Genomic DNA, 22196 nt, shown 5'->3' with positions numbered 1-22196 from the left:
AATGAAATTAGTACATTATGCCCACAAAAAAGGCAAAAAATAATCAGCCCCTGCAGAGACTCAACACCTGGATATAAGGCTCTTAGGACTGCTTGATGTTTCAAGTTTAAGCTGGAGGAAAAGAAAGATCAGCTACATGAATGCAAAACTAAATCCTCCAAATGCAACTTTTGATAGATGGTTCCTGACATCCCTTTATTCATGCTAAATTCAGGGTTACACTGAACCCAGAGATCAAATGCACCCAAATCAAGTCATTCACGGATTTATTTTATTTCAAAAGTGAGAGTAAAGCTTCTTTGCAGCTACACTCACCACATCCTCCCCCTAATGACTATGTAGTTCTCATGAAAATGGCCTATAATACAAACAAGCATGGTGGTCAATGAAGGGGATACCCATAGCATCCTCTCGGCACATGCAAACATCCTTGACAGGTGATCTCTACATTATCAAGGGTCCACACGTCTGGCTAACTCTAGAGTCCAGGGAACTCTAGGAAAGACTTCTTGGGGTGCAAAGGGATGCCCGTCACAACTAAGTACATCATTCAGCTTATATATGAGAAAGCAGCAGCCACATTAGCACTGGGACCACAGCCTACTATTGAGAAACTTTTTTCTTAGCTTCCCACCAAATAAATTTAACCTCTTGCATTTTTGCCAGTTTTTCACATCACAATGGCAAATTCACTAAAGCTGATCCTTAAACATTGGCTAATATGGTTACATACAAAAGTTGGCCAACAGCCACTATGACTTTTACAGAGCAGTCATTTACCATAACATATTGTTGACAGCTTAATCAGATACCAGAGCACTGTCTTCTGGGACTCTAATTACATCCCTTGAGGTTGAAATTACAGCCTGCTTCCCATCTACACCAATAGCTTCCCACAGAGGTCCTCTATCAGCACAGTGAGTGTAGCATAACAACAAAGTATCAGACCAGCTTACCCTTGCTTTCTATGCTCAGATCTCTGGTCCTTGGAGCATCTGAAGAGGCAATTTGTTTTAAAGCTACCCATGTGTAGGAAAGACTCAGTGCTCAGGAGCATTTGTTCACCTTCTAAACAGTAAAGAATACAGTCTGGAAGGAAAAGATGTAAAGGATAATGCTTTGGGGGTGGGGGTTAAGTAAAAGGAAGACTGAAAGATGTAATATTAAAAGGAAAACCTTCCCATTACTATAAGGAACAAAATTCAGCTCTTTGCAATGGATGTCACTGTGATGTTCCTGTAGGTTAAGCATCTGTAGATATGGTAAGTGCGGGTCTATTAGGTGATGTATGGTAATTGACTGAGAGAGAAAGGGGGAGTACATGGGTGAGAAGCTGAAGTATGCTGGATGATGATTGGCTGAGTGGCTGGCTGGCTGAAGGTATAAATGGAGGTTCGTGAGTGATGAGGGCGGGAGAAGTTGTTAAGTTGGTTGGAGTGAGGTCGTTTGGTGAGGGTTGGTTGGCAGAGTTCTGAGGGAAGTTTGGATTGTATTTGGCTGATATTTAAAGAGTATATATATATGAACAGAAACATAAAGAGTGACCATATATGAAACCATACGCTTGTGAAACATTCCTAAAGTAATCTTGTTATTTCCTGTTGTCAGTAAATAAATACTTATTTGGTTTACCAAAGGCCTGATCCTTGGCTGGGGGAATATACAGACCAGAAGGGAGGGCAAGGTAATTACCAAGGCTGAACGGAAACTGTATCTAATGGTGGCAGCGGTGAAGGGAGATATTGTAACAAGTCAAGTATCCAGAGCAACCCAGAGCTGTATGCTTTATATATAAAGATACAAGGGGGTTGGGAACAGCATAGGCACACAGTCACAAAGTAACAAGCTATAGAGAGACTTAGGCAAAGTCTCTGGGAGTATTGGTTACAGGAAGTGACTGGTGGTGCTGCCTAGCAGTGGGATCTAGTGAGATCTGTGCTAGAGCGGAGTGAGAAACCATATAAAGGATGGTCCTGACGGTGGTGTCCCTGGTGGTGCCTAGTGAAAGGCAGTAGCCACAAGCAGGTGGGAACCTGACAGGGAGAACCAGGGAAGGACGTCACAGTCACCTCCCTTAGCAGCTAGATGGATCCATCAACAGGATTTTATATTTATCTGAATCTGTCAGCTATATTTCTTTCACCTAGAATTCAACACCTCTCCATCCCCTTTCGCCAAGCAAATCCATACTTTATCTAGCACTAATGTTTTACCACCTGTATATGAAGTGACCAGAGAGCTGCAGCCAAGTTCAGCTCTTCCAAACTATGATGCCAAGACTAGCACCTCCAGTTCACACTTTACTGGCAGTCCTGTTTTGTCTTCTGTACCTGTAAAGTGTGAATTGGCTTTAAGTCATTTGTGCTACATTGTTCCAACTGCTTAAAACAGCAAACTACAAAATGCCCAACTCTGAAGAATTCTCTCTCCCAGGCAATAAATTAACATCCAAGTTTTGATCAGATTTAATAGCTTAAAAATTTTCACAATTCAGGATCTACATATACAAGGCCCAATTTCTTGTGTGCTAATTTGATCAGCAAGGATCATAGAGAAAAGACTGCCATGGAATTAACCAGCAATTCTTTTACTAGGACTTATATGGTATAACATGAACTCCAGAGCTGACCCAATGCCAACCAGAAATGCTTCATCAATACCTCTGCTTCTGTTCCAGTAATTACATGTGCCTGGTTATTCTCAGCCCTATAAGACAGGACAGATCAACTGCAAGGATTGGAAGGGAGAGTCTAGTACTTCTTGAATGAGAGAGGAGAAAAAGGTATAGTTATCTTGAATCTAAGCACTGCTAAATATTCTACATAAACCCCATCACAGCTGGACCTGTTCTTCTGGTCTGTGCAAAGTATGTTTAGTATTTCTTCAAAGTCATCCGTTCTTGCTGGATTTATGTTGTGCTGTGACAAAATATAAACTATGCCCACCAAAATATCGACCCTCCATCCACTCCACTGGTGCAGTGGCTTTCTATAGAAATCATTGGACAGAAGGTAGAAAATAAGCAGTGCACCCATATTCTTGGACTTGCCCTCAGAGCATTTTATACAGCCTTGTATTTAAACATTAACCAGGCAGCAGCCTTGTAAAGGCTTTTTAATATTTAAGTGTATAGGTTTACCATTGATACTTAACACAGCATAGCTGCTACCATCACCACATATTTATATCCAGACAGAAGTGCCTAATTAACACAATCAGAAAAATCACCAATACGTCTCTCTCTCTCTCTCTCTCTCTCTCTCTCTCTCTCTCTCTCCGCCCCCCCCCCATACACACAGAGACACAAAGAGACAGACAGACAGAATAATATCACAGGACCTTTCTAACCTCAGAATCATCACCAAAATATATATATAAATCAGCAAAGAATACGCAAAGAGAGACTTCTATGGACTTAAGTCCAAATTTTTGACAATCTAAGGCAAAGCTCGCACATATTGTGAAACAAAATGAAAGTTTGTTCTGGGAAAACAGAACAAGAATTCATGCATATACATTCTAGTTTGGCTATCCATTTATTTATCTTTAGAGACATAAACTGCCAAATTAAAGTAGAATGTCCAGAACAAGGGAAAGCAGACTATGGATCACATTACTTTCAGGTTGGCTGTGATAGAATACCCCACCCTGGCTGCTTGTAGCACTCTCGCTGTAGCTGATACTTGGGTGCAATTTTAGCCCTTGCTTCTCCTCCCGTCAATCTCTTTATACTATGTTTACTTTGCGCAAGTGTACCTTTTGGCAAATTCATACTAGGCAAGGGAAATCCCAGAAGCATGTGTACATATGCATACTGTTGGCCTGCATGTGAAAAATTTGATTCAAACAGTACGAAGGAGGATGGCAACCAGCACTCGTCAGCTCAGCCCAGAAAGTAGAGCTTCTGGCAGTGGCAGCAGCAGTACAACTGATTTCCGAGCAGTGCTGTGTCAGCTGCCTACTGGCAATTGGGGTGGCATTAGGGCTGGTTTCTGGCCTGCTGTGCTTTCCAGCTTCTCCTGGAACAACTCAGTCTGTGACTGAATCAGCAACATAACTGCAGTTGGTGGGCTCTTGTCTCAGTTAAGATGTCAGTGGCAACATGGATCCCGTGAGAGCAGTCCAAAAAGCAGTGTGGTTCAACAGTCTAGCAAGGTTGAATTTCTTGAACATTTCCTAACTCTCTCTGAGTGTGAGAAACACACACAGTCTTAAACTCTCTGATTTCCCATTTGCTCCAATCTAGATTACGTTAGTCATGGCAAATCTTCCAATCATGGGAAGGTGATAATGCTTAGTCATTTGTAAGCATATGCAAGAACTGTACACTAGAAAAAAGGAAAATTTCCATGAGCTCACATTCCTACCACTGTGCGACTTTTGCAGTTGGAAGACCCTGAAACCCAGGATTAAAAAAATCTGCAAACCTGACATCTGCCACTGCTGTCCTAGAAGCCCCACGGAGATTAAAAAGAGAACCAGTATGGTGTAGTGGTTAGAGTAGCAGACTAGGACCTGGAAGACCAGGGTTCAAATCCCCACTCAGCCATGAAGCTTACTGGGGGACCTTGTGCTCTCTCTCTCTCTCTCAACCAAACCTACCTCACAGGGTTGTCGAGATGATAAAATGGAGAGGGAGAGAACCATGTATTCCACCTTGAGCTCCTTGGAGGAAAAGTGGGATATAAATGTAACAGTAAAATTAAAAAGTTGTGTTTGAATACGTATATTTCCAGCTGTGTTACACAGGGTTTGATGGCATACAACAACACATTCAAAGGGACAACCCTAAGAAAACACACAAACAGCATGTCTGACAGTGTATGGTTCTGGTTCCCTGATACCCCTACCACTCTGTGTGGAGGAACAAACATCTTCTACTGCTGCCCTGAGATCCTCTGGATACAAATTTAATAAAGAAAGAATATTTCTCCATCTCTATCTTCTAATCAAAAACTAACAGCCTAGTTCCTTCTAGGATTTATGTCCCAATGATAGAATAGCATAGTGCATCTCACAATGAGGCTATATAGAATTTGCATTTGTGACCTCAGCTACTTTTGTAAGCTACTATTATCTGCCAACACACAATGATATCCAAGTAAATTGGATCTACATCTACTGTAGTCCCTCGTGAGGCATCCAGTGCAACGTCTGCTGCAACTTCTTGGGAACAGTTTCAGTTGATGGGACCCAATGACGTGGACAAGGTGCTTGCAATGCCAGCAACATGTCCTCTCGACCCTTGCCCTTCTTGGCTTATTAAAGCTTGCCGAGGGGGGTTGACCCAGGGGATCCAGGGTGCGCTCAACGCATCATTGCAGGAGGGAGTGGTTCCAGCCACCCTGAAAGAGGCGGTGTTCCAACCACTCCTGAAAAAGCCCACCCTGGAACCATTGGTTTGCGACAACTACCTCCGGTCGCTTATACCCCCTTCTTAGGGAAGGTGATTGACAGGGTTGTGGTGCAGCAATTGCAAGTTCTCTTTGATGAAACAGATTATCTTGATCCAGTCTGGGTTCAGGCCTGGTTTGGGGACTGAATCGGCCTTGGTCACCATGATGGATGACCTTTTATTTATTTACTTATCGGGAGAAGGATGGGGGAGTGTGTTATTCTTACTTGATCTCTCAGCGGCTTTTGATACCACTGACCATGGTATCCTCCTGGCCCGACTTGATGAGATGGGTATTGGAGGCACTGCTTTACAGTGGTTCCGATCCTATCTCTGGGATCATTTTCAGAGAATAGAATTGGGTGATTGTCTTTTGGCCTCCTGGCAGTTGTGCTGTGGGATGCCGCAGGGGACCATTTTGTCCCCCATGCTGTTTTAACATGTATATGAAGCCCTTAGGAGCGGTCATCAGGAGATTTGGGGTGAGGTGTCAGCAGTATGCTGATGATACTCAGCTCTATTTTTCTGTAACATCTGAATTGGGAGAGGCCACGCAAGCCTTGGACTGTTGCCCGGACTCGGTGGTGGGCTGGATGAGGACCAATAAATTGAATCCTAGCAAGATGGAGACGTTGTGGGTTGGTGGTTCCCGAGTTCGGATAACTGGTCAGTTGCCTGCTTTGGATGGGGTCGTACTCCCTCTGAAAGAGCAGGTTCAGGTGGCCTCAATGGCTAGGAGTGCCTTTTACCAGCTTCAATGAGTAAGACAGCTGCAGCCATTTCTAGACCAGAATAGCCTGACCACTGTTGTCAATGCACTGGTAACCTCCAGACTGCATTACTGCAATGCGCTGTATGTGGGGCTGTCCCAGAAGCTGCAGCTGCTGCAAAATGCAGCGGCAAGACTGCTCACAAGGGCAAGGTATGCCAACATGTTACCTTGCTGCTGAAAGAATTTCATTGGCTACCTATTAGCTACCGGGCTAAGTTCAAGGTTCTAAGTTTTGGTGAACAAAGCCCTATACAATTTGGGAAAAGCATAACTGAAAGACTGCCTTATCCTTTATATACCCAGTCAATCACTGCACTCTGCAGGTGAGGGCCTCCTGTAGATACCATCTTATCAGGAGGTCCGTTCTGCACAACATAGGAAATGGACGTTTAGTGTAGCGGCACCTACCCTTTGGAATTCCCTCCCCTTAAATATCAGACAGGTGCCATTTCTGTTATCTTTTCGGCACCTACAGAAGACCTTCCTCTTTCAACAGGTATTTTAAGTAGAGACCTTAACCCAGTCTGCATCTATATTGGAATTGCTTTTTAATATGTTTTTAAAGTTGTTTTTAAAACTGTTTTTGAGATGTTTTGTTTTAATGTTTTTAATTGTTTTGTTATAATATATTAAAAAGTCTGTTTTTATTATGTGTTAAAGTGTTGTTAGTGCTTTTGTTTGCAGCCCTGGGCTCTGAATGGGAGAACGGGCAGGATATAAATCTAATAAATAAATAATAGTAATAAATAAATTTTGTGAACCATTTGATGGTGGGAGGGAGCTAAAAACTTATGCACAAAAAAGGGGGTGGGACTCTACTCCTACCCAACAGATATAAACGCTTCCGTTTGTTGTATGAATGTGCTCAAGGATTAACCACTGAAAATAAAATAAAAATAGTTTTGAGGGGGAGGAGAGAAGAAAAGGAGCAGTGTCTGATCTTACAGTTGTAATGGCAGTCAAAGCTGTAGATACCCCCAAAGGCAAGGAATATAAATACAGTAGGCTGGAACAATCCTGGAGTGCAATCTCCAGTACATAAAGCGCCCATACCACTCTATATGTTACTTCCTATTAATTCTCAACACCTATCAGCTCTGATCCAGCATTCAAATCCCCAACGCTGAAGGCTGGAATTCCGGCTTCACCCATATGCACTGCACTGAGAAAACGGGGGGGGGGGGTTAGGAAGAGAGAAAATATATTCCGACGGCGAGTGCGACGGGGCAGTTAAACTGACTGAACAGAGATAACCAATACGCTTTAAACGATCTTCATTATATGCCCCAGATCGAAAAAGGACATCTCCTCGACGTCTTACAAGAACCGAAACCTCTTTAAAGCATGGGTCTCTCGCCCACCCGCTCACCTGCGGCCAAAGATCTTAAGCCCTGTAAACCTCTTCTTGCTGTGCCTTCGCGTGGGGACCTTCTCCGGCTCCGGACACATGGAGGTTTCCGAGCTAGCGGAGGACGGCGAGCTGGAGCAAGCGGCGGCACCAGCGGCTGCGGCACCAGCGGCGCCTCCGCCGCCTAAGTCCCTCTCGTTACCCTCCGGCGGCTCCATGTCCCCGCCGGCTGTACTGTTCTCACCTGCCCGGTAGACCGCCAGTCATACCCGCGGGACGAGCCGGCAGCGATCAGTCTCAAAAGGCAGCGACAGCCTCTCGCCCGAGTCCATGAATCACTGCCCTGACTAGGAAGGCGGGAGATCGAAAGTGTTGCCCGAGCTTCTTCGGCCGGGGGCTAATTCAGGACAGTTCCCCAAGAAACAGCAGCAATGATGAGCGTGCAACAGCTTAGCCCGTCCCCGTGGCGGGAGGTGCATGCCCGACTCAGCACTAACTGCAATCCCCGGCGCGCCTAGACGAGAAATTGGAGCAATGCAGGAAGTATCAGTAGAAAGCAAGGTAAACGCCGGAGGACCCCAGATAGCTGCCCAGGAAGCTGCCTCCTCGCAGCCTGGAGACCTCAGCAAAGGCAAGCTAGCAGCTCCACCTGCCGTTTCCATGCATATACTGCAAGAACAGGAGCCTGCGACCGCCGGCCAGGGTGGGCTGGAATAACAGAGACGCAGGAAAGGCCCGAGGAGGCGAAAAGCGCGCTCGCCTCCAGGCATACAAAGGGAGAAATAAAATCAACGCAAATCTCTCTTCAGAAAGAGCAGGGGAAACCGGAACAACAGCCACAGATCTGACCCGACCGGTGGGTGCAATGTGACCAGTCCAACTATGGGGGTTGATTGGCTTGCATCCGTAGGGGATTCGCATAGAAATTCAAGGAGGGGATATATAAGGCGCTAAACTCCATCTGGGATACTGGGCTGGGATGTTGTGGTAGGACATAGCACTACCACCAAGCGACCAAGAGGTGTTTTCCTAGCCACGCATCTGGATTTGCCAGACTGAGTGAGGTATATCAATATTCTGTTGTTGTGAATGGGAATCAGTAGTGTAGTGGCAAATTCAGAAGTGCAGGGTCCCTTCAGGATAGTCATGCCATGTCCCCTCACAGTCACACCCCCTCACTTGCTTGTTCTCCATAGTAATCACTCCTCAGTCCTTCCTGCCCCTGCCTTCTCCCACAACAACAGATGTCCCTACATGCCAATCAGCATGAAAAGGGAGAGTGTTAGGTACTGAGAAGAGTCTTCTCAATGCTGACTCACCTCTTTTCACTCTGATTGGCTCCAATCAGCAGGAAAGGACAAGGAAGCATATTAAAAGATTCTTCTCAATGGCTAACACACTCCCCTGTCATGCTGATTTGCTTGAAGGAAGCTAGAGACAGGAACCCCGCTGGGACCCTGCTCCCAAAAAAGTAAGGTGTCTAACAGCCCCAAGACCGTGGATGACTACACCCCTGAATAGGAATGATTGCCTGTCGGTTCATTTGCCATCTCAGAACCATACACCTGAACAGAGCAAGCAGATGGCAACATAGGGAATGGAAGCTAGATAAAGGAAGCAAACAAAAAATAACTTCCATTAGGTTTTGGCCAAAACATAAGAGCTCTGCAAGAATGTTTCATAGACAGTGACATTTGGTCCTACATATAAAGGCACTTTCAGCCAAGGAGTATCAGCTGCCTGCTGAAACATCTCCCAAAAGCTTAGGCATTATTTGAGACGTCCCACCTGAGTCACGGCTTGTTTGGTTTGTGCCTGCCTCAGTGAAAACCAAATATATCAAGTGTCTCCAAGCAAATTTTCACATTTTGCTTCCTTCCCCAACACTACAAACTGTAAGCTTTAACTGTCCTATGTGCCCTAAATGTCAGCCATATGTGAATGCAACATGGAGCATTACAAACTATCCAGAGTACAAGTTCATGCTAGGCTCCCCTGTCATTCTGCTTCCATTCCAGCATTACCAGATTACATTACCAGACAAATGGGACCTGCAAAAAAAAAAAAAAGTTACAGTGTACCCTCCACTTCCTAGCAGGATTGTTCCGGGTTCCTGCCAGCCAGTCATGCCCTCCTCCAAGGTCTTGCATTGCCCCAACACTTTTCTGTTTTGTTTTCCAAATGACACTCAGCATTCCATGGATACTGAGTATGCTCGATCCTCACATAACTATTCTTTAAGGGTTTACCCCATTAGGTTTTTTTTTTTAGTGCTTCTGCAAACCTTGGGGTACATAGAACATAGGAACCACCTTATGCTGAACATCTAGTGTTCATCTAGCTCAGCATTGTCTACACTGACTGGCACTGGCTCTCCAGGGTTTCAGGAAGGGGACTGTTCCAGCCCTACCAGGAAATGCCAAGCACTAATCCTAGGATTTTCTGCATGCAAAACATAGGTTCTAACACAGAACCTTGGCCCTTCTCCCAAATGTACCAATCATTCTCATACCTCCCTCTTCTTTCAGCTCCATTTCTGTGGGCACTTGTCACCACCTAATTTCATTAATAAAAGATTGCGCTCCAGGTTTCTTCAAAACCTTCAGCATCTTTTAATTATTTCTTTTCAGTTTAAACTCTTAACATCAAGCATACATCAAGTTTGTCTTAGATTATGGGAGTTCTTCATGTCAGCAGGGTTGTATACGAGCAGCACAAAACCCATTTAAGGCTTATGATCATAGTGCCAGTGTAAATTGAAGTTTAACAGAACAAATTGTGACCCACAAAAAATTAGCTCGTTAACTTCCTGCTTATGGCAGCAAGAATGGTTGTTACTCACTTTTGGAAAAATCTTGAAAGAGCCATGATAGAAGCTGGTACAAGAAGATTGTTCCCTAGCTATGTCAGAGAAGCTGATACAAAAGTTTCACTTGCCTAAGGGCCAAACAAAACAAGACATTCTATTCAGTATGGTTTAATTTTATTCAGTTTACATTGGGACAGGAGTTTCAAAAAGTACCAGCTTGATATGCACTCTTATGGAATGGATAGTAGAGTTCATTCCTTATTCCACAGGGCTGTGTTAGAAAGGAGGCATAAATATTATATGTGGGAAATATGACCCTATTGGTAGACCAGACTAATAATATTTTTTGTGTATTTTTGGAAATTTAATATATATACAGTTTCTAGTGTCTGCAAAACCACTTCTTATAGGTGGGGATGAAAGTAGTATTTCCATAGTAATTCATAAAGATGTCTGCCAAACATACAGCTTGTCCCCTGTTGTTGTTGTTGTTATGTGCCTCCAAGTCGACTACGACTTATGGCGACCCTATGAATCAGCGACCTCCAAGAGCATATGTCATGAACCACCCTGTTCAGATCTTGTAAGTTCAGGTCTGCGGCTTCCTTTATGGAATCAAACCATCTCTTGTTTGGCCTGCCTCTTTTTCTACTTCCTTCTGTTTTTCCAAGCATTATTATCTTTTATAATGAATCATGTGTTCTCATTATGTGTCCAAAGTATGATAACCTCAGTTTTATCATTTTAGCTTCTAGTGACAGTTCTGGTTTAATTTGTTCTAACACCCAATTATTGGTCTTTTTTGCAGTCCATGGTATGCGCAAAGCTCTCCTCCAACACCACATTTCAAACGAGTTGATTTTTCTCTTCTCCACTTTTTTCACTGTCCAACTTTCACATCCACACATAGAGATCGGAAATACCATGGTCTGAATGATCCTGACTTTAGTGTTCAGTGATACATCTTTACATTTGAGGACCTTTTCTAGTTCTCTCACAGCTGCCCTCCCCAGTCCTAGCCTTCTTCTGATTTCTTGACTATTGTCTCCATTTTGGTTAATGATTGTGCCAAGGTATTGATAATCCTTGACAAGTTCAATGTCCTCATTGTCAACTGTAAAGTTGCATAAATCTTCTGTTGTCATTGCTTTAGTCTTTTTGACGTTCAGCTATAGTCCTGCTTTTGTGCTTTCCTCTTTAACTTTCATCAGCATTCGTTTCAAATCATTACTGGTTTATGCTAGTAGTATGGTATCGTCTGCATATCTTAAATTATTGATATTTCTTCCTCCAATTTTCATACCTCCTTCATCTTGGTCCAATCCTGCTTTCCGTATGATATGTTCTGCGTACAGATTAAATAAATAGGGTGATAAAATACACCCCTGTCTCACACCCTTTCCGATGGGGAACCAATCGGTTTCTTCATATTCTGTCCTTACAGTAGCCTCTTGTCCAGAGCATAGGTTGCGCATCAGGACAATCAGATGCTGTGGCACCCCCATTTCTTTTAAAGCATTCCATAGTTTTTCATGATCTACACAGTCAAAGGCTTTGCTGAAATCTATAAAGCACAGGGTGATTTTCTTCTGAAATTCCTTGCTCCGTTCCATTATCCAATGTATGTTTGCGATATTATCTCTGGTACCTCTCCCCTTTCTAAATCCAGCTTGGACGTCTGGCATTTCTCACTCCATATATGGCAAGAGCCTTTGTTGTAGAATCTTCAGCATTACTTTACTTGCATGGGATATTAAGGCAATAGTTGGATAATTACTGCATTCCCTGGGATCCCCTTTCTTTGGAATTGGGATGTATATGGAACGCTTCCAGTCTGTGGGCCATTGTTTAGTTTTCCATATTTCTTGACAGATTTTACTCAAAATTTGGACAGATTCAGTCTCAGTAGCTTGTAGCAACTCTATTGGTATGCCATTTATTCCTAGTGATTTGTTTCTTCCAAGTATTTTAAGAGCAGCTTTCACCTCGCATTCTAAAATTTCTGGTTCTTCATCATATGGTTCCTCCATGAATGAATCTGCCATCCTGGCATCTCTTTTATAGAGTTCTTCAGTGTATTGCTTCCATCTTCCTTTTATTTCATCTCGGTCAGTCAGTGTGTTCCCCTGTGGATTATTCAACATCCCTACTCTTGGTTTAAATTTCCCTTTCATTTCTCTAATCTTTTGGAACGGGTCTCTTGTTCTACCCTTTTTGTTGTCCTCTTCTATTTCTATACAGTCACTATTGTAATAGCTGTCTTTGTCCCTGCGTACTAGTTGCTGTATTGTTGCATTTAGGGTTCTGACTGTGTTTCTATCGCCTTTTGCTTTTGCTTTCCTTCTCTCTTTGACCATTTGAAGAGTTTCTTCAGTCATCCACTGAGGTCTTTCTCTCTTTTTAACTAGAGGTATTGTCTTTTTGCATTCTTCTCTGATAACGTCTCTGACTCCACTCCATAGTTCTTCTGGTTCTCTGTCAACTAAGTTTAAAGCCTTAAGCCTGTTCCTTATTTGATCTTTATATGCTTCTGGGATGTTATTTAAATTGTATTTTGGCATTATGATTGCTTTGTTGGTCTTCTTTAGCTTTACTCTGATTTTCAATACGACCAGTTCATGATCTGTACTGCAGTCTGCTCCTGGCCTTGTTTTTGCAGAAAGTATGGAACTTCTCCATCTGCTGCTACCAATTATATAATCAATTTGATTCCTATATTGGCCATTTGGTGATGTCCACGTGTACAGTCGTCTTTTCAGTCATTCAAAAAATGTGTTCACAAGAAACAAATTACTGGCTTCACAGAATTCAATAAGTCTTTCTCCTGCTTCGTTTCTGTCTCCTAGGCCCCATTTCCCCACAATTCCTAATTCTTCTCTGTTCCCTACTTTTGCATTTCAGTCCCCCATGATTATCAGCACATCTTGTTTTGGTGTGTGATCAATTTCTTCCTGTACTTGTGCGTAAAATCTCTCCAATTCCTCCTCTTCTGCATTTGCCGTCGGAGCATAGACTTGGATGATGGTTATGTTGATAGGTTTCCCATTTAATCTCATTGATATAACTCTCTCAGACCTTGCATTGTAGCTCCTAATTGCTCTTGCTACATCACTTCTCACTATTAAAGCAACCCAATTTCTTCTTAATTTCTCATTTCCTGCATAAAATATTTTGTAGTTGCCTGATTGGAAATGTCCCATTCCTGTCCATTTTAGTTCGTTCACGCCAAGTATTGTAATGTTGATGCGTTCCATTTCTTGCGTGACAATTTCTAACTTTCCCTGGTTCATGCTTCTCACATTCCATGTTCCTATTGTGTGCGTCATACAACTCCGAACTCTCCTTTTGCATCTGTGTACATCAGCCTCTGGGCTTCCTTTCGGCTTTGACCCAGCTGCGTCATTAGTCACAGCGCTACTCATACTTGTCCTTTGTTCTTCCCCAGTAGCTTGTTGAGTGCCTTCTGACCTGGGGGTCTCATCTTCCAGCACTATCTCGTGTTGCATTTTGGATACTCTGTCCATAGGGTTTTGTGGTAAGAGATATCCAGAGGTGGTTTACCATTGCCTTTCTCTGAGTTTGGATGCATCTTAGTCTGGTGTTTCAGCTTTGACCATTCCGCCTTGGGTGCCCCTGCTAGGAGTCTAACCTCTTGGTCGAGACTCCTGACGGCTTTGCTCTCAGCTTCTTCAACACACTCAAACCCCCTCACCACGTTAAGGTGTGCATTCGAAGAGGAGGGCTTGTCCCCTATAGCTCCTCAAACTGTGTAGGCATGCTTCAAGGGCTGATGGTGCCAATGATCAGATGATGGGCAAGAAATGTCACCCCATTCTTTCAAGTGTTAGGTCCTATGAGGCCCTTTATTTTGAGTATAGCCTACACTCCTACTTCCTGCTCTTTGCAATCTCTTAAGCTGTGATCCAATTGGTACACTTAACAATCAGCTTTCTAACACACTCTCATATCTTTAAGCTTTACAGGTTTGCTTCAACTGAACATGCTCAAAATATGCTCATTTTAAAAAATCATCAGAGTTCTTCTGAGAATTATAGGGGTTATATTTGATCCAGTGTTTATTGTTCTGCATCTCTACATGGTGTAGTTTCATTGAAACCCTGAAAAAGCAGTACAATCCCAGTATGTGCCTTGACACCTTATCCACACAGAACCTGGCAAGAACTGAAGGTCATCTGGTCCAGCCCATCAATCTCACACAAAGTACAAAGCCATTCTCCAGTTTTACAAATCTACAGTATACTTCTTCTCCAGTATTACAAATCTCTGCTGTCTCAGAGGTCCTATAGGTGCAGAAGCAACCAACATGCAGTATGCTGAAGACATCTCTTAGACAAAGAAAGGTTTAGGAATACTATACTCCTTATGGTTCAAGCAAGAACCAATGTAAGGAAAGGGAGGGATCTAGAGTTAGAAACTAATCTGACTTGAAGAAAATGCACATTCCCAAATATGGCAGCCACTTCCAATCAGGTTGTTCTCCGAGACTTTCCAAGGGGCAAGTTTTCTCATATACAGTGCTTTGCAAAAGTAATCAGACCCCTGACCAATGCTCTCATATTACTGAATTACGAATGGTACATTGTAATTTCGTTCTGTATGATATTTTACTTTGAAACACTGAAACGTAAAATGAATTATTGTGACATTGGTTTTATGATGGGAAATGTTTGTAAGAAAGATAAAAAACCGAAACATGTTGCTTGCATAAGTATTCAACCCCCATACATTAATATATGGTAGAGCAACCTTTTGCTGCAATGACAGCTTTAAGTCTTTTGGGGTGGTATGTACCAGCTTTGCACATAGTTTCGGAGGGATTTTGGCCCATTCTTCTTGGCAGATTCACTCCAGGTTGTTCAGGTTGGTTGGACATTGTTTGTGGACCGCAATTTTCAAAGAGCGCCACAGATTCTCAATGGGATTGAGATCAGGACTTTGACTGGGCCACTGTAGGACATTCACCTTTCTGTTCTTGAGCCACTCCAATGTTGCTTTGGCCTTGTGCATGGGATCATTGTCCTGCTGAAAAGTGAATTTCCTCCCAAGCTTCAGTTTTTAGTGGATTGAAGCAGGTTCTCTTGTAGTGTTTCCCTGTATTTTGCTCCATCCATTCTTCCTTTGATTTTAACAAGATGCCCAGTCTCTGCTGATGAGAAGCATCCTTACAACATGATGCTGCCACCACCATATTTCACTGTAGGATGGTGTGTCATGAGACAGTGGCATACCAAGGGCGGAGTGGTGGGAGCGGTCCACCCCAGGGGCAGGTAATAAGGGGGTGCATTGTCTGTAGCCCCGAGTGCGGCATGCTTCACAGCAGACTGACAGATGCGGTGGCGGTGGCAGGCACAGTAGAAGCAGCAGCAGCAGCTGGCGCATTGGCATGTCTCTAGGCTGGCGAGTGGCGCTGGGCTGGCTGGAGAGGACGGCAGTACGACGATGGGCCTCACCATATGCCCCTGTTCCTCTCTGCCCAGCCGCCCTCCGGCCGCGTGTTTCTGCACCAGCAGCGGTAGTGGTGGAGAGAACCCAGCCCGGGCGCGCCTCTCCGGGGTGCAGCTCACCGTGGCACACCTCCAGGTGATCGGTGATGAGCTGCAAGCCCGGACGGCAGCATGGAAGGTGGCACAGAGCCACCAGGCATCCGCCAGCACTGGCCTGGCCATGTCCCTTGGCCTGGCAGTCAGTGTAGGCAAGGTTGAGCTAGGTAGACCAGGGTTCTGACCTCTTTCCATTTCAGTTTTTGGAGTGTGGTCCTAGAGCACTGTGTTTGGGGGTGCCCCTCTGCCAGAGATGCTGCCCATGTCTTGAAATGAGCAAGGAGGTTGGCACCACCTTTAAATGTGGATGTTCTGGGAATAGTTTTTTGCAGTGTTTGTTTGCAACTTGCATGCACCAAAAGAAATGTATGAATCTGCCTCATAGATATACGGTGTGCAACTGGGTGTACTGTAAACCTCTGCCGTGCACCAGTGAAAACTGTAATATGCAACGTGTGAGTTTAAATTTTGTAATCTGTGTGCTTTTACAATTGCAAGTCGCTCTGAGACATTTTATGCAGAATAAATGCAAATAATAATAGCCAGCTCTTTAAAAAAAACCTTGACAACAAAATGATAACAACCACAACATCCTGAGCGTTAACAGTTTCAACATCTAACCCTAAATTGAAAACTTGCAGAAGTCATGAATGTCTTTGGCATGGCACAGTTTTGCACATTGACTGAAGAGGCACCTTTTTATGCTGACCTTTGACAGTTAAGGTGTTTTTGTGGGTGTCTTTGACTGACTTGTTTTTTTAATTGCAATGGTTTCATCTCTTTTGATCACTGGATGCTCTGCTGTGGTTGTAACCTGTCCTGGAACCTTTTGGCAAAAGACGGATAAAAAATCTTACAAATAAAATAAAATAAAGCTTGATGTAAGGGCTAAAATAGATGTAAAGCAGGAAAATGTCAGCCAGATATCCCAAGAGCCTTTTTTCCCCACTTTAAAGGAGCTGGGAAGAGGCTATTTTTTAAAAAATTAAAGCAACAGTGTTAGGGGAGGGGGAGTCCACTCCTTTCCTCCTGTACAATCAATCCTCCCACAATCAACTCATCCCTCCCCTCTAAACTGCTACTAGTTCTGGTCCAGGACGGGGGCAGGGGTGGAGATGTGAAGGCCCAGGACAGGAATGGAGGGAAACTGGGAGCAGGGATGGAAAATTGGGGGGGGGGGATTTTCCTCTGAATTTTTCTGGGTCCCCCCCCCGGGCTTTCCCATCTCTAGGGGGGAGAGAAAAATATTGTCACAGTGAAGGGATGCTTCTCCTTTTTTTCTCTGAGATTAGGTGGTTGGTTGGGTTTTTGGTTGGAGGAGGTTAATTTAGATTGGGGGAGGAAGGTTAGATATTTATTTATTTATTTATTGTTTGCTTTATATCCCGCCCTTCCTCCCAGCAGGAGCCCAGGGCGGCAAACAGAAACGCTAAAAACACTTTAAAACATCATAAAAAGACCTTAAAATACATTAAAACAAAACAACGTTAGAAACATTTTTAAAAAGCTTTAAAAACATGTTTAAAAACAAAAAAGGAGTTACAAACATATTATTAAAGAAAACACATTAAAAGCAATTCTAACACAGACGCAGACTGGGATAGGTCTCAACTTAAAAGGCTTGTTGAAAGAGGAGCCTTCAAAAGGCACCAAAAAGATAGCAGAGATGGTGCCTGCCTAATATTTAAGTGGAGGAGAGATATCCTTTTCTCTGCCCCCACTGCTTGACAGCACTGTCGATCAGATCAAAATCAGTTGCTTTAAATGCAAGGGGGGGCGGGAAGACAGAAAGATCATAGATCTCTCGCATCCCACCCAGTTTGACTCCCCCAGCATTTGCAAGGCTTGTTCTTCTCCTTAGGAGTATGAAGACAACTTTAGGCTGTTTCATAAGTGGGGTATCAGACTCTTATCACAAGCCTTCAAAAAAAATCTGAATATTTTTATTATTACTATTGCCTTAAACAATGTCAGCCTCTTATCACATCTTCAAAAAGCTGCTTGTTGTTGTTGTTATTTAGGTTTAGGAGATGACTACAGGGAATTTGAGAGGGGTTTGTGAAATTATTAATCCCATGGAAGTAGATTTGGGAACTGACAAAAGGAAAGTCTTCCGACAGTGTGTAATTATCTTAGAGAGTTACCCACCATATTAATTTGCTGTCCACAGAGCATTCTGTTTTATCTTTGCTCCAGGTAGGAATTTGCTATCATCAGACTTGCGATGGCCAATGCGTTAGGGTCAGATAACACTTTATATGAGGAATTTTTGATTCCCCCATGGAAGTAGGGGGAATGTATTTATTTATTTATATCCCACCCTTCCTCCCAGTAGGAGTCCAGAGCGGCAAACAGAAGCACCAAAAACACTTTAAACATCATAAAAACAGACTTTAAAATATACCCGTGGTACTACATATTCCTACGTTTAAACAGTAGATTCAAAATAAACAATGATGATAGCACAGTGATTGTAAAGACGAAGAAACAGAACTTGAGTTACTTCAATTCTGTCATTCTATGTGACCACTTTGAGTTTTTGTGTTTAAAATTTAAAACAGTGAAACAGAGTGTGTACTGCGAGGTGTAATATTTTTTCTGGCCGTTACTATTATTCGTTTCATTTCATATTATTACTGAAAATAATTTTGTGGTTTAGAGAAGGGGGTGTTAAAAAAAATGATCCGCTCCGGGTGTCAAATACACTAGTACGCCACTGTCTTGAGGCATGGGCAGTGTTAGGTTTGCGCCACACATAGCACTTTGAGTTTTGGCCAAAAAGCTCTATCTTTATCTCATCTGACCACAAAACCTTTTCCCACATCACAGCTGGGGCACTCTCATGCTTTCTGGCAAACTCCAGACATGCTTTCAGATGGTACTTTTTGAGTAACGGCTTCTTTCTTGCCACCCTCCCATACAGGCCAGTGTTATGCAGAGCTCTTGATATGGTTGACTGGTGCACCATCATTCCACTCCCAGCCACTGAACTCTGTAGCTCATTCAAAGTGATTGTTGGCCTCTCTGTGGCTTCTCTCATAAGTCTCCTCCTTCTTTGAGTGGTGAGTTTTGAGGGACGGCCTTTTCTTGGCAGTGCCTGGTTGGTGTGAGGCAGCTTCCACTTCCTGATTATTGATCCAACTGTGCTCACTGGAATATCCAAACATTTGGATATTATTTTGTACCCTTTCCGTAATCTATAGGACATTATCTCATACTTCTGTAGAATGCTCTTTGGTCTTCATTTTCCTTCAGATCCACAGCCTGACCAATGATCCTTCAACAGTGGGGGTTTTAACCTGACAATGTGACAGCAGCTTTAATAGTTCACAGGTGGAGGCCAATGGTAAGGTAAATATGTCCTCGATAGGGCAATTTCTTTCCTCTGTGTAAACTGGGAGCTTCCACAGCACAGGGGATGAATACTTATGCAAGCAACATGTTTCAGTTTTTTATGTTTCTTACAAACATTTCCCAACATAAAACCAATGTCACCTTACAATAACTGATTTTGAGTTTCAGTTTTTCAAAATAAAATATACTGAACAAAATTACAATGTACCATTTGTAATTCAGTAATATGAGAGCATTGGTCAGGGTCTGATTACTTTCGCAAGGCACTGTATAGTATGAATCTATCCCACATGATATCCAATCTCCAATATTATCCAACTTTGGTGCCTCAGAGAAAAGTTAAAATCCAGGAATCCAGAAGAAGAGAACATTCAATCTAATAGACACAAAGTTGAGTAGAAACAGAATTTAAGAATTGTCTTGTCATCTTCAGTTATGAAGACCTGGACGACTGCTTTCTAAACACACCTTGGTCAAGGAAACTGCCTGCAGATGGTACATTTCAAATGTATTTATTTCAAAAATCTCCCCTCTCCCAGTTTCCCACATGTCAAGTAATGAAATGGTTACTTTTTGAATCCCTGTGGCAGGAAATCAAAGGATCAATTTTCATTTTGCAGTACTAGACATACCAATGATAACCATAAATGAACCTTTAGTGTAGTGGCGGCACCTACCCTTTGGAATTCCCTCCCCTTAAATATTAGACAGGCGCTATCTCTGTTACCTTTTCGGTACCTACAGAAGACCTTCCTCTTTCAACAAGCCTTTTAAGTAGAGACCTTAACCTAGTCTGCATCTGCGTTGGAATTGTTTTTCAATATGTTTTTAAAGTTGTTTTTTAAAGATGTTTTTGAAATGTTTTGTTTTAATATGTTTTTAAAGATGTTTTGTTTTAATATGATTTAAAGTATTTTGTTTTTAAGATGTTTTAAAGTGCTTTTAGTGTTTTTGTTTGCCCCCCTGGGCTCCTTCTGGAAGAAAGGATAGGATATTAAATAAATAAATAATAAATATAATGAGATTTCAACAAAACAGATTAGACAGACAAGCATCTTCTCTACATACACAAAATTTTGTGAATAGTCAAAGCTCTTCAGGGAAATGACTATACCTCAGTGCTACAGGTTTTACATGTATAAGGGCCCAGGTTCAATAACAGTTGTCTCCAGTTAGAAGGGTCAGGTAGCAGGTGAAGGGACAGACATCTTTGCTGAAACCCGTGGAGTAGCACTGCCAGCCAGAGTAGACAATACTAGGCTAGATAGACAAATTGACTTGGTATAAAGCAGCTCCCTATGTTCCATTACTCCAGCAATGCTGACTCCTCTGCAAAGCCAGATCCAGCAATATTCTTTGCCCTTTCACGTGCAACAGAGAATGCTGATGTTCCAAAATATTGTAAGGTATCCTATCTACCCTTAGTTAATGTAGGGTAAGCACTTGATGCTCAACCATCCTTGGCCATGTATTCCTGTCATCTGTTGGCAAGTTTGCAATGGTACATTTATTAGAAGTTGGAAAACACAAATCCTGGCAAATCTGCATTTTTGTGTAGAGAGAATAATTAATTGCTTATCACATCCATTTATTGTTGTTCTGGATTTCATGTAACTACATTTTAGTCTATAATCCTTTGGCTCAGGGATGAAGTGTTAGAAGGACCAGTAAATACCCATGTAAGAGTTTCTGCCATGGCAGTTTTACTTCATCAACATTATCTTCAACTACAATTCCTCCAGCTATGCTGGTAGCTATTCCTGTCATCCGCATACTTCCAAGAAACATTTCCTAGACCAGGGGTAAAGAATCATTTTCAGTCTAAGGATCATATTCCCTTCTGGGCAAATTTCTGAGGGCCAGTGGTGGCCAGGACCAGAAGCAAAAGTGGAAGGAGCTATGAATATAAATTTTACCTTTGTAAAATTTCTACACACACTCAGTAGCAGTGGCCAGGATGCCCCTGGCCTTTCCTCCATATGGCTGCCACCATACTTGCTCCCAATGGGCTCCTGTATCCTGGCAAAAAAAGAAAAAATAGAAATGGACTGCCTTCAAGTCGATCCCGACTTATGGCGACCCTACGAATAGGGTTTTCATGGTAAGCCGCATTCAGAGAGGGTTTACCATTGCCGTCCTCTGAGGCTGAGAGGCAGTGACTGGCCCAAGGCCACCCAATGAGCTTCATGGCTGTGTGGGGATTTGAACCCTGGTCTCCCAGGTCATAGTCCAGTACCTTAACCACATCACCACACTGGCTCTCATACCCTGGCAAACTCCATGACAATTATGCAACAGATAAAGGTATCCATCATATGAAGCTAGAGCCATGAGAGACATTGCAACTGTGCCCTGCTGTTTGCAGAGCACTGTCCAAGGCAAGGGAGCTCGGCTGGGGTGACTGACTGGAAGCCCCATATATGTGTACAGTAGGGCCCCGCTCATACGGCAGGTTCCGTTCCGGACCGCCGCCATAAAGCGAAATCCGCCGTAAAGCAGAACGCATTGACTAACATTGTCTAAAATGGTGCCCAATGCCCAAAAAACGCCTTAAAAGTGGAACAAGCGCCATAGGAGTGGGGCCTTTCTGCAATTGACAACCGCTGTATCAGTGGAAGGCTGCAAGGTTTCAGACCCTTGGCCTCTCAATTGTGGAGTGCCACAGGGTTCTATCCTCTCCCCTATGCTATTTAACATCTATGTAAAGCCACTGGGGGGCATCATCAGGAGATTTGGGTTGCAGTGTCACCAATATGCGGATGACACTCAGCTCTATCTCTCGTTTAAGTCCTCACCAGAGTTGGCTGTGGATACCATGTCCAAGTGCCTGGAATCTGTAAGTGAATGGATGGGAAGGAATAGGCTGAAACTGAACCCCGATAAGACCGAGGTATTACTCGTGGGAGACAAGAGAAGGTTGGGGGATATAGACCTGGCATTGAATGGGGTACAGTTGC

At 43.1% G+C, this 22196-nt stretch overlaps 1 protein-coding gene across 9 annotated transcripts in view; it reads right to left on the bottom strand.

Moving 5' to 3' along the window:
- Positions 1–22196, bottom strand: part of DGKZ (diacylglycerol kinase zeta) — a 170319-nt gene that overhangs the window by 126668 nt on the left and 21455 nt on the right. For 2 of the 9 annotated variants that reach the window (XM_061610875.1, XM_061610877.1), the window contains exon 1: positions 7537–8051. The exons of 4 other annotated variants lie outside the window; for them this stretch is intronic. In XM_061610875.1, the coding sequence (XP_061466859.1) occupies positions 7537–7733 (197 nt within the window). In that variant the 5' untranslated portion in view covers positions 7734–8051. Of the gene's footprint in view, positions 1–7536; positions 8053–22196 lie in introns of those variants that run through there. 3 more of the 9 variants (XM_061610873.1, XM_061610878.1, XM_061610881.1) reach the window with 3 other exon arrangements.

This window comes from Rhineura floridana, chromosome 2 (genome assembly GCF_030035675.1).
Source record: "Rhineura floridana isolate rRhiFlo1 chromosome 2, rRhiFlo1.hap2, whole genome shotgun sequence".
Taxonomy (NCBI): domain Eukaryota; kingdom Metazoa; phylum Chordata; class Lepidosauria; order Squamata; family Rhineuridae; genus Rhineura; species Rhineura floridana.
Note: the sequence above shows the minus strand (reverse complement) of the source record. Positions and strands in the feature narration are given on the sequence as shown.